At 25.7% G+C, this 14376-nt stretch overlaps 1 protein-coding gene across 1 annotated transcript; it reads left to right on the top strand.

The window, feature by feature from the left end:
• The first annotated feature begins 11481 nt into the window (after positions 1-11481).
• On the top strand, positions 11482-11962 carry LOC124828344 (Fasciclin-like arabinogalactan family protein). The gene is given in 1 exon segment (XM_088097237.1): positions 11482-11962. A coding segment is annotated over 1 exon segment (318 nt). The 5' UTR covers positions 11482-11644.
• The last annotated feature ends 2414 nt before the right edge of the window (positions 11963-14376 follow it).

The raw sequence follows: 14376 nt of genomic DNA, 5'->3' as shown, positions 1-14376 counted from the left end.
CATTTAGGTTTAATATTTTGTGCTTGGTAAAAAGAGAGACGTGTTGTTGCGATTGAGATTTTGAGTCAAAGTAAAAAAAAGTCATTTCTATTTCTAATTTTTTTTAAATTAAATTAAATTAAAATATAGGATATGTGATTTTGAAAATGTAGAAAATAAATTATAGTGCAGGTAATTGTTAGAAAAAAAAATTAAAATTAAAATTAAAATTATGTGAATTTTAGTTTTAACTTAATTTTATAAATTTGATTTATAAAATAAGATTTATATACAATTATATATTATAAGTTAATTATATATAATAAATTAGAGACTTTGAATATATATTTTTACGTGAGGTATATATATCTAAAATATAAAATTAAATATTAATGAATGGTTTAATAATAGATGAAACAATAAATTAATAAATAATAAATTTTAATGAGATAAAATTTTACTTATGGTTTTGGTATGTCACCAAATATGATTTAAATTAATAATGCATTAAACTTATGTTAGTATTCATTTGTATCTAGACACTTAGTTATGTTATAAATTTAAAAGGATAATGATACTTCGACAACATTTTAACATTATTTACCTGTCATTATGTGATTGGTCCAAAATTATTTCACAATCAATAATAATAATCATAAACATCAATATGAACCAATCACATAATGACACGTAGATAATGTTAAAATGTTGTTAAAGTATCATTATCCAATTTAAAATTAGTGTCATAAATTCATTAATGGATTTTTAAGAATGATACTGAGTGTTGAGACAAATTTGCAAAGATCTTCTAAATAATAAAAAGTCGTGCATTGTGAACAGTTTTTTCACATAATGTTTTGCTATAAAAATCTAATTTATGATAGATTTATGAGTATAAGGATTTAAGATTATTTGTAGATTGAAAATATTGAGGTTAAAGAAAAAGTTTAACTTTTAGTTGTACTTGAATCCTATGTATTCTTTTTAGCATGCCAAAGTGGAAATGTTACAAGAAAGGCAACAACCCATAACTCTTACCCTTGCATCGCTTTCAAACATTCCAATGGTTTCAATATTTTGATTTTGTGGGACGACAGCTAAGTCTCACATCTTGTTGAACAACCAAACTGTTTTATTTTTAGAAAGTCAAGCGTAATGTTATATAAGTAGCCAAAAAAATCACAAAGTAAATGCATTTTCCTAACTTTATTACTCTTTTTATTTATTATTCCATTCACTAATTTAATATCAAAGTCTCTTTGGAACTATATTTTATTTCGACCTCAACTTGAATTGCTTCCATGGTTTTTCTGCAATTGGAGAAGTTGATTCTACTTTCGTACTACATTTGAACTAGAAAAAAGAATAAATTATATAAAATGAAAATAAAATATTTATTGTACTTTTTAGATACGATACTATTAAATGAAACAAAAATTCATTTTCCCTTATTTGAAAACAATATGAAGGTAAAACTGAGTGAAATAAGTAATAACAGTTTTTATTTCATTTCCCTTTTGTCAATTGTTCTTCATCTATTACAACGTAGTGTAGGCAGATAATTAATTAAATTCGAACATTGTTCAAATATTTTTCTTTCAAAAATTAATCAATTCAATATGCAGTTATCCAGATAAATTGGAGGGCTTTGGATTTTTAAACGCTATTCACTGAAGAAGTTACCCAACTTTTTTTGTGTATTATTCCATTAATTTCATCTAAGCTACAAAAAAGTTCAGTATAGTTATCATAAGACATTAGCTTATTAAGAAAGATATCATAGGACTTTTTCAAGATTTATTTTTGCTTAATTTCTTGTTTGTATATATTAAAAGTATATTCTTTTTAATTTATTATATTCACTTTTTGTTGTATATACATTGAATAGATGATAAATAAAAATATATATCAATCTTGCATCCATTGATTTAAGTTTTATTTTTATCTGTTTATAAATTAATTTTTTATTTCGATTTTATCGTCAAACATAAAATAATTTAGTATTTATATTCCTAATTGAAATGTATTTTAATTTGATTTAATCTACCAATATTATATATGACATTTTTTCAAGAAAAGAAGATAAAATATTAAGATGGTTAGTTTTGATAATTACATGTATGTCTCTTCATAGTAAAGTAAAATTCGGATAGATGGTCAATGATAGATAATTAGATGAATCATGGGAGGTGGAGAACAAGAGATGTTGATTAGTGTGATCATGAGTCATGAAGGATAGCAACAGATATTCAATGCAAACCATGATGTACTTGTGAATAAAAAAAAACTTATATTGTAAGGGATAGAGAACCATAATCCTTTATTTGAAAAGAAGATTGTTAAGATACAAACGAAAATCCTATATCGAATAAAAACAAGAGATGTACATGAGTTCATCTCAATTGATAAAAAAATTTTAAAGTGATATCAAAATAAATCTATAAGGATTTGATCCAAAATTAACTATATATATCTTATCATTATGAAAACTTATGTGCATTGACCTTAACTAAATATGTTAATAAATAAAAAAACTTTACTATAATGCCAGAAACAAAATTATAAGAAGCTAATTTATACGTATTATAAAGTGCTAATTATATCATAATATTGTTTCTAGCTAACTAGACTGCATCATATTACACTTTTATAAGTTATTATTGTAAATTTTGATAAATGTATTATCTTATATATTGACTTGTAATTGAATAATAAATGATAATGTATATTGCCATATTTCTAGCTTATTAGACTAAATAATAATAACTTTAGGCACGTGGACTAATTTGATTTAATATCAAGTTAGTTATACTTTTTCTTTCAATATTAGAAGGTGCTCATTGGCGGTTTATTATTTGTTTAACAATATTGCATGAAGATAATTAGAAAAATTATCACGCTTTTATTCTCAAACTTTTCATCGTTAAATTATCTTTATCTCTTTTCTGTTTTAAAAATCAATAAACTATTTAAAGAAACAATTTTAAAAAGTTTGGCTTCACGCTCATTAATATTTTCTTTCTTTCTTTCTTTCTTCAAATTATCAAACTTAAATATCAAAATTAAGTAACATAACATATTAAAAGAAATAACAAATAACACACCCATATATAGCACTTTTTCTTTTAATATTAAAGTGAATCTCTACAATTGTTGGAAAAGAATCATAAATGGAAAATAAAATTAGATTAGCTAATATAAATTGGTAGAGCTAATAGTATATTAATTAAGCAGGTAAAATTTGTTGTGTGTAAGAAGAGATATTCTTATGTATTTTATTATAAAATTGAATAATTGAGTTTGGTTAGTGCAATTATTAATTATAAATTATAGTTTTATTTATTCATTGTATTAATATAGATGTGTGGCTGGGAGAATAAAACGTTCCCTATAGTTCAACCTCTTGTGTTTTTTGTTTTTGTTTTTCCTTTCGTCCACCTAACGCAACGTGTGGTCATCCTTTGTTTACAAAAGCATACATTTCTATCCACAAAGGCATGTAGGGTAGAATTTCCCCATTTGACTAAAAAAAATTTCACTTTTATGGAAATAAAACAACCAATCAAATTTATAATTAAATTCGGAAAACTAAAGTACTAACAACTTGGTTTTTTAACACATTTCTTTATATATATATTTTTTATAATGTAACAAAGTTAAGAGGTAAACTTATTGGGTAGAAAGTAAGACTTACAAAAGATACATAATTTTTAATCAACAATAAAAATACGTATTAAAAAAATGTATTAAAATGTAGTTAACATTTTTCATATATTAACAAATTATAGAATTAAGTCATGATATGCACTTACTTTTTCCTTCTAATAATTAATGCACCCGTGTGTAAATAAATCGAGTTTATTATGTAAGACTATTTTTTCTTTGTTCTGATTTTTTTTTAAGAAGATAGTAGTCCATTCAAAGAAAATTGTTCGATCAAAAAGTAAAAGTGGTTATATATATGTATTTTTCCATTTTTTATTATATTTATAATATAATTATCTTATAATTTTATTGTATTTCTTTAGTACATATTACTTAAGAAAATATATACTTAAGTCTATTATAATTATCTTATAAAGTAATTATAACATCTAATATACACATGTACAAGGATCTTATAATACCAAGGGTATTATACAAAGCCAAAAACATAATAATGTTTTATGAATAAGATAAGAAATCTAACCGTCTAACTCTCAACTTCACCATCACTCCTGTCTTGCATTGGACCAACGAGAACATCTTCATCTGTTCACACTATTAAAGTGATCATTGCAAATAAGAAGGAATACACAGACAGACCAGCAAAAAGGAAATGGTAAGCTAATAATGTATAAAAAAATAATCATATAACATTTTTGCAGAAATAAGAATATAACACAAATAAATCAATTAATTTTAAGACTTACAATCATTCATTATAAACTTAATCATCTGGATAAATGTATTGATATCAGGCTCTAGGGGTCCAACACCCATGTGTGGTGTAACAACTCACCCATTAAAGCTACTACACATCAAGGTTAATCCGTCAAACATCTATGGTCAAGAAACAACCATTAGACTAAGGACCTTCCGTTACTCTTCACGACATACCCCACCCTTTTGTACTTGAGATTGAATGGTTATTAAAAGTGTCAAGATAACTCCCAATATGGAGTCCATATATCAATACATACACTATACATAACCACTATACGAACTTCTCCTTGAAATTATTCTCAATCCACATTCACAATCCATAAGCATTCTCAATTTCAAATAAACACATTTTTATATTGTTGAAACCACTTCACACACAAAAAAACTACACAAATTCATCATCACTATCAGATCATATTTAAATAAACACCATACATACTCACAATCATGTTATTAACCAATCATGGTTTCATTATGCACATAATCACATACATTAAGCACATCATAGGAGGCATAGGTAAACTTGGTTAAAATTATGACATTTTCTCTCAGTCACCTGATCTGCTCGCTCGACGAATACACTTTCGCTCAACCATCATATTTACTCGCTCAACTAAAAGTGCCTAATAGCACACTTGCTTAGCGACCAAATCTACTCGCTTTGTGAGAAATTCACTAGAACTTACAAACTTAAAATTCTCCCAAAAGTCGCCAACGACTATCAAGTTAGTGAGCTATTTGACTTTGACTTCGCTCAATGAGAATAAGTTCACTCAACGAGTCTGTATAACAGGATTTTGCAAATTTATGTCATTCCAGTCCTGTAAAACTAGTTTAACACTAACCACAAATGCTAAAAAACAAACAAACATCATATTATATATAATTCAATAACTTAAATCACCTCAAATGACATCTCAGATATATAACATATCTCCAAATCAACATACATTCACCAAGGACAAATCAACTTGTCTAACCCAACTCAATAGGTCATGTTTCATCAGTCATCTCAATTACACAAACCAATTATCATACAAACATGAAATCAAAAATTAAAAGTTTTCTATTAGTTTAAATCAAGGTAATTAGTTTTTCTTACTTTTAAAGAATCAAACTACTCTAAGAGTGATAAGACAACTCCAACAACTCAAGGAACATTATTTGCTCCTTCAAGTCATAGGAATATGATCAGGGCAAATCGTTAGTATCACTGATTAACAGGAAGTTTTATAGAAGACTCAAATGACGTACACATGCAAAGAACCACAACTCACATGCATAAAAAGAAAGAAACAGACCAAAGAAAAGAGTAGAAATCAATTTACTTTATTTGAAAAACTGATCGAATGGACTTGAAGATCTCGTCTCAAGGATCACTCAGACAATCTATCATCTTCAAACATATGAACAAGGATTGAAAACTCTTAGAAAGAATTAAGAAAACTCTAGAAAAGTGATTTTTAGAAAAAATGTATGTTTTAAAATTATGAAACTTGTTCGTAACAAAACTATTTATATTAAAAAAATTCAATTTTAAAATACTTGAGTCTCACTATTTTTAAACTCCTACCACTTTTAAAATGTTATTTTATGGGTTTTTACATTATTTTAGTCAAATTCTTTTTGTACAATTTGTATTTTTAGAAAAAAAGTGAATAACATTATAATAAAACTAAAAAAAATGAAAATAATTTTGGGAGATAAAAAAATACACTTAAGCTAAAATAGAAATATCAGTAGATAATTTGATTCTCGAAAGAATGGTGTCATGTATTTCTAGTTCGTATTGAATTACAATTTTAAAAGGTTATTTTAATGTAAAGAAATCAATCTTGTAAATTTTAAAAATTTGGTAGAAAATGACTTGTCTATAAAATAATTTATGATTAAAATTTCGTAATTTTATTGATTTAAAATTTTGAAATAATTTATGAATTCATAAAATTTGAAAAAAAAAATCCACGAATATTCACAAAATTATTTAAATTATAAGACGAAAATATAAAAGTTAAGGTTTGGCTAAAAAAATCTAAATATATATCATGTATTTCTTCAAATATATCTTTTCTAAATGCAAACATGAATAGGGTAGAGTAATTTGCTTATGTGCATCTACATAAATCAATGATTTATAAGTTTGAAACGTTTTTGTTTATTAATTAATTTTCAAAATATTTTTTACAATTAAAATTGAATATTTAATCTTTTATAAGAGAATTTTCTATATGAATTAATTAATTTTCAAAGTCTTAAAAAACTTATAAATTAAATACACAAATTAAGTTAAATTGCATAATTATTGAGATCAAAATCATCAATGTATTTATTTACATGCAAACATTTACATTTTGAACTTTATTACAAAAATATCATTGTGTCCAACCTATGACAAGTGTTGAACCAACAATCATAATAAGGCTTACTATGACATGTCATCTTAAACCTATCATAATACGTTTTTAACATAATTGTAATTTTTCCACTATGTCCACCTATTATGACAATTATCCCAAAGTACGTCATAATAATTCTTCCTTTCATTACAAAAATATCATCAATAAGCTAAGTGGATTTCTCATGCCAAAATAAGTCGTCATAAAGTTCAATTTTTCCACTAGTGAGTAGTCTCTATGTTTTGCAGAGCCACAACCAAAGGATGTATGAATCCCCCACACACTAGGTTAATCCCCTCCACATTTAGACAAAACAAGTTCATTGACAAAGACCTCTTACAACTCTCACCATATAACGCATTCTATTATATTTGATTGTGAAGCTCTATTAGTGAGTTTTGTGAAATCAGATTTTTAATTCTTGAACAATTGTTCAATTTGACACCCTATATTCTTTTCCTTCTCAAGTCCATTTTAAAATGTTTCCTTAATTGTACCAAATTGTCCAAGTAGAAACCTATAAAAACCTTTAACTCATCAATACCCCTAAAACACAGCTCAAGCATCTACAATAGTAAATTTCCAACAACAAAACATATCCCAAATATTATATGGAAAGTGCAATTGACAGTTCATGAACCAATCACCCATCACAAATCATAATTTCAAAACCTACATCACAAATTTATCATACAATCAATCAATTGGCAGAAATAAGAAAAAAAAGTTAACATGCAATTTGTGTGAATCCTAGCTTCCCTTACTTTACTAATGTGGGGCAAAATCTACCCTTGCCATAACACTCTAAGATTCCCAAGCCTCAAGATACTTCTAGAATCACAAAAGAGACTCAAATGAGTACTTCAAAGGGTCTCTTAGAGCAATAAACAGAAAAAGATTATTAAAAAACAAACTCTCTTATGTCACTTGCAAGAGAGAAAAAGAGTGTTTACATGTGACCTCAAGTGACTAACAAAAGAGATAATAGAACAACAAAAAACACTTACCCAAAAGTTAATAAAAGGTGGGTGGAGTTAAGTTATCATATTGTAGTTGTGTTTCAAACCTAGACATACAAAAAGAAGAAAGATGAAATAAGATTACCCTGAGGGAAGTTTTGCTGAACCAAAAAATAGAAAAGAATTTGGGGAAGTGATTGCAAGGATTCATAATTTGATTTTATGAGAAAAGAAACAAGTTTTACATATTCAAAATCAATCTAAATTTAAAATAATTAGTTTGAAATTTTGTAGGTTAAAATCCAAATTGGATTTTAAATCTAAATATTTTTTTTCAAAAAAAATATTATGAATATATATAAATTAATTTGATACCAATTTTTTTTCTTCTAAAATTAGATTTATATCTAAGATAGTTTAAAAGTATTATATACTTTCTAAGAACAACTTTTTAGAATGATTTAAGTCATCTCACCTTTAAATAAAAGTAAATAATTTAAGAGTTTAGTTGAAACACGATTAAGATATGGATTTGATTTTTAACATGGAATCTAAATTTATTCCAAGTCTAAATAGTCCGATCGAATAAAATTTAAATTAATATTTTATTGTAAAAAAAACAAGTTAAATTATATAAATGCCTATTTTCATTGGTATCTATTTTGTATTTTTACGTTGCTAAATTATGAAATTAATATTTTCTATCTTTATAATTATAGTTGATAATGTATATGATGGTAGGAAGGAGATGTTTCTCCAATAAGTTCTTTATTTATATGTGTGCATATTTCCGAATATTTTTGTATGTCTAGACAATTATTTCAAAGTTGAGAAATAAAGTTAGACTATTATATACAAGTTAGGCATAATTTTTATTTCATTATAAGATTTTAAAAAGTTGAGTTAAACATAAATTCACTTTTAAGTGAAAATGTAGATCTCCTATGTTAGATACTCATAAATATTTCTCGATTTCACGTTTGATATTCTCAACGAATGAAAATATATTTGAAATCTTAATACAACAAAAGAAGTATTAATTTAAAGTATAAAAGTAAAGACAAAGTTCACCTACTCTGTCACATTGTTAAGGTTAAATCAAGCCTATATTTCACTATTTTGATAGATTTTAGTTTCGGATGAAAATTTGCTACAAGAAGGAGGCTTTAAGAAAAACCCTTAGTCAACTTTAATGTTTAACTAATTTAATATATAAAATAAGGAAAATATATATATGAATGGTGGATTTTGAAAACTGCAGAATTTTCAGGCTTTTGTGAATAGAGAGCATCGGTGTCTCTTTGTCTACCACCAGTGTACTTAGCTCAATATCTTACCAACATTTCAAGCACTCTCAAAAGTACATATACTTTTTTTTCATATATATAAAAAATAAGCTTATATTGGAAAGTCGAGTACAATAATTTCTCCACTCAATAAGGTTAGTACACAAATAAAGGAGGCATTATATGTGAAGATATGATAAGTGAGGCTATTTATTGTTGTTTTTATAAGCAAATTGTTGTAATGTGGATTTCTTCTTCTCATCGATTTTTCTTTTCTTCTCTCTTACTTTAAACAAATAAATACTCACTGCCACGCAATTTTCCAAATCCGGAGTTTAAATTTTATTTTTTAATTTTTATTGAATAAATTATTTATTACTATAACTTTCTAAATAATTTCAGAATTAAAAAAAAAATTTCAAGGCCTAAACTTTTTATTTGGGGTGGAACCTAACGCATGCTAAAATAGGATAATAGTTTCTGCTGATGTTTGTGATTCCATAAGTTTCACTTACAATTATGTCAAATACTTGGTTTCTGAATTGGGAATATGAAAATGGCCTATGCAGATTAATAGACATGAAATATGGATTGGTTTGATGAAAACGACGTTTAAAAGTACGGTACTATTACTCTTAAGATTCACGATAGTATGATATATCAAGAAAATTATTATTAATATAAATATTATGTGTATGATTAGTATGATTAATTGTTTCACAAAAATACAAATATTAAATAAAATAGTATTTTATTATTTATTACACAGTTACTCAGCAGTAGTTATGTCAACGTATTTAATATTGACAGTCTAACTATTTTGATGGAAATTTAATTAATTTAAACATTTTTACGTCTTAGATTATTAACTGTTGAGGATTGAGTTCTCTCAACAGATATTGGACAGAGCTTAAAGAATTGTTTGAAGAAGCATGAGAAAATTACATAAACAACTTTTATTTGTTTAGCAAATCTTGGATAAACTTTAATCTTATATTTGAATAGAGAATTTTAAAAAAAATTGAATAAATTGGAATTTCAGTTGATTCTACTTCAAATATTTTATTTTTAAAAAATAGTTCCAGTTTTTAAAATTTTAATTTTTATTTAAATAGAATATGTTGATTAGTATGAAATATAAAATCTATTTTAATATTTATAATTATTTCGTAACTCAAAAACATAGGTTAGTGGTGCTTTTAAGTTTAAGATTATTGAAATTATATTTCAGTTAAAATTTACTGAAAACTTTTCAACTTAGATTTAAATTATATAATACTAGTTAAAATATATGAGTAGTATTCACTTTTTTTAATGATAATAAAAAACTGATAAAATTATTATTGTTATTATGAAATTAAATATACTTTTTTTTAAAAAAAAATTTGATCCGAGATTTAGATCTTAATAATTAAATAATTAAATTATCATCATTTCACTTTTTTTTTATTTTTATTCAATGTAAAATTTAAATTTATACTTAGATTCATAAATTGTTATTGTTTATTTTATTTTTTTATTCAATGTGAAGTTTAGAATTATACTTAAATTCGTATCACTAACATCATAAGTCCAAGTAAACAAATAGTTATGAATTATAATACTATAAACTTTAACTTCATTATTGATTTTGATAATTTCAAATTTAATCCTATAATTAGAAATGCTAGTGCACAAAATTCTAAGAAAACAATGATAACTTCTGGTTTTTATTTTTAATGGTTAATTGGATGACAATAACATTTTTAAAGATAATATAAATCATTAAAAGGTGTTATATGTTGAAAGGACAAAATGAAGCATTTATTCTGGAACAAATAAAGGGCTTCGTGTATAACGAATTATCCACTAAAGCGATGTGGGTCATTTCTGTAGTGGTTAATGTAGTGGTTAACGGGGGCAAACTTCTACACAGAATGTGGAACAATAATTAAACAACACTGTATACCATCTTATCTCAATAAAAGAGAATTTTATGGCAGATTACCACCGTTGCCATTCAAATTTCCTCTTTGATCGCGCTGTTCAATTTTCAAACACAAATTTTAGATGAAAAAAACCATGTAGAGACACCACAGAATTGACACTGACAGCCAACACTTTTTGCTTTAGGGAACTTCATTTTGAAAATCTGTAGTTGGACTTGGAACACAAAAGTGTAATTAATTATTAGCACCTACTCAAAAGACAACGAATGAAATCTAAACTTAACCCCTTGCATGATTTCTCTTCAATGCCAGTTTGGTTGGCAGAAAAACTATAATCTATATAAGCTCATTATGATTAAAACATCGTTGTAAAGGAATTATCATTATTGCATTTGTAGGCAGTCACAACTTTTTGTGGCCCCTTTCAACAGCTGCAAGCTTTCCAACTAATCTGATTGATTATTCGCGGAAATTTCCTTCATCATTATCATATACATACATTTACAACTCCTGCTATAATTATATAATTAGAGGAGAGTTAGCACAAAGTATGAGAAACAACTCAGAGATGTCATGAGGTCACTCAAGGCATGATCAAGAGGAATAGTTTGGTTAATGTTTGATGTGTAAGAGGGTATGTGCATCGGTGAAGATTGAAATTGGAAGAAAAAATGAGGAGGGCATGTAGGAAAATATGGCGATCAGTGCCATGCACAAGCAGAAAAAGCTTGCGAACTGAGTCTAGGAAGGATATGGAGGAGATTCTGAGGGCTAAGCTTTCAACTATTAAGGAAGAGCCAGAATTGTGTGAGGAGAATTTGACATCACCGATGCATGTGCGTATGGCAAAGAAGCAGGTGAAGAAGGTACAAGCAAAAGATAAATCAGTACGTTGTTTAGCACCTCATGTCAAACTGAAACACTCTTATGTTCTATTCATTACAGGGTTTGCCTCAAAAGGCACCTTTGCTGGTTAGCTTCAATGCTAATCTCAATCTTCTCACTCTGTTCCAATAACAACATATATAAGTCCTCTTCTTCGCTAAGTCCAGAATGCAAGGTGCCAATATTTCAGTTTATGATGTGATTTTTTGTACTTCTCAACTATTTTTAACTGTTTTATGTGTGATGTATGTACAGTTCATTTTCTTCACATAATGTAAAATTACTGAATTTTAATTTTACTTTTTAATTTATTCTAGGAAAACATCATTAGAAAGTCCTCGACACATAGCATAAAAGTTAAAAATGTCTGACTAGTGGATGGAAACAGGGTCACTACCAAGCATAATAATGCAGAGCAAAAATGTTGATTATGTCAAAAGGAATAAGAAAATGTTCACTTCTCTATCAAAAAGGATGACACTTCTACAAGCACATTGTTATGAATCACTTGGATTGTTTAAAAATAGGTTTAATCATATATTTAGTCTCCAAATTTTGAGATTTCTAAATTATTCCTTTAACACAATTTAATGAGCCAAAGATATTTTTAAACCTTAAATCTTCAAATTTTATTTCATTACACTATTAAATACTTAGTTCCTTGAAGCCCATTGAGAAGTCTTGATGACCGTACACGTGTTCAGTTTTGGTTGGACGAAAATCTAACAGTGGGCGGAGAACGCCTTTGACTCCTCACCTCATTCCCTCCCCCTCGCGTTATTCTGTTCCTCTGTCTGTGAGTGAGTGCAGGACACTTTAAAATGATAAAATAGGTAAAACATTAGTTCTAAAAAAAAAGTTTATATTAGTATTTTTTATTACATTAATTATAAAATTATGTTTAAGAAAAAAATTTCAAATTTAACTTTTGTATTAATATATCTCTATTAAATTAATTATAAAATTATGTTTAAAAAAGATTTAAAATATTTTTAATACTAATATACTTCTATTAACTTAATTATAATTTTACGTTTAAAAAAATTCTAAAAATTTATTTTAGTATTAATATATCTCTATTAAATTGATTATAACTTTATGATTGAGAGTAAAATTTAATTAAATTATTATCAATATTTGTTAATTTTTATTGATATTAAAAATTATATTTAATGAATTGATTTTAGTTTATAAAATAATATTAACAATTTTGATTGCTTTACTCTAATAGAGTTTATCAAAAGTTAAAAATAATAAAAACTTATTTATGATTAATAATGTGTCAAAAAATATTTAATAAATTAGTGTGTGAAAAAAAATATTAATCAAATATTTACGTAGATAATTTTACATAAAAAAAATTAAAAAATAAATTTTAAATAAAAGACATTATTCTTAAGTTTATTTTAGGTTTTCAAAACTCTTCAATAGTTTTTTTAGTGTTAGGTTACCTTTAAGAAGAAGAAGAAAACTATTATATTTTTCTTTTTTTTCGATTCTTAATATTAGATTAGACAAATCTAATAATATACTATATTACTATGTTCATATACTAATTTGTAGTTTTAATATATCTAACAATATCTTCTATGAGTGTTGGATTGAGTCACCTCTAAAAAGAAAAAACAAAGATAATACTTTTCGTTTTTTCCAATTCTTATAACATTAAATTAAATAAATCTAACAATACATGTAATATTATTATGTCCATACACTTATTTGTATTTTTAATAAGTCTATTTTACATGTATACTATAATCCTTTATTTTTTGAGAGTTTTCTCTTTATTTCTGTACATACTTTTCCATTTATATTTTTACAAAATTTATTCTTTATATTTCTAAATTAATACTAAATTTCTAAATCTATAAAAAATTTAAGATAATTTTATTTAATACTTAATTATAAATTTAAAAATATTTATTATTTATTTCCTTCGTCTCTAAATCTCCTTCAATATAATATATATTTACTAACAATAAAAAAAAATTAGATATCAATATGAACATATACACGAATTTAAAACTATTAAAATATTAAAATAGCGTTGTTTGATCCGAAAACAACTACTTTAGTTCTCTGCATTTTGCCCGCAATACTCATTCACTGTTTCTCCTATGCAAATATTCAAACCCCGTTTGAACAGTCTTGATTTTTCTCAATCAAGTGTGATCATTGAATTCAACAACGACCTTTCTCACATTAAGCTAAGAATTTTCCTACCTTCCTCATGCACTTGTATTTGAACTCAACTAATCAATCTATACCCAAAATAATTATGTCATCTAACAAAAACATCATAATCGTGTTCCCTGTTGTTGCAATAACATGTGTACAAGTCTTTCTATGGAAATTTGTTGCTATTTTCACGTTTATAACATGCCAAACTGCTTTTTAACACGTGCGTAAAGAAAAAACCAGTGATTGTTTGATGTAATGAAATAAACACACACCGGGAGTATAAGTGAAAATATGTATTACATGAATGAAATATGTTGAAAAATAATATTACGTTCCC

Source organism: Vigna umbellata, chromosome 8 (assembly GCF_029865625.1).
Source record: "Vigna umbellata cultivar VRB3 chromosome 8, Vumbellata_1.0, whole genome shotgun sequence".
Taxonomy (NCBI): Eukaryota; Viridiplantae; Streptophyta; class Magnoliopsida; order Fabales; family Fabaceae; genus Vigna; species Vigna umbellata.
Note: the sequence above shows the minus strand (reverse complement) of the source record. Positions and strands in the feature narration are given on the sequence as shown.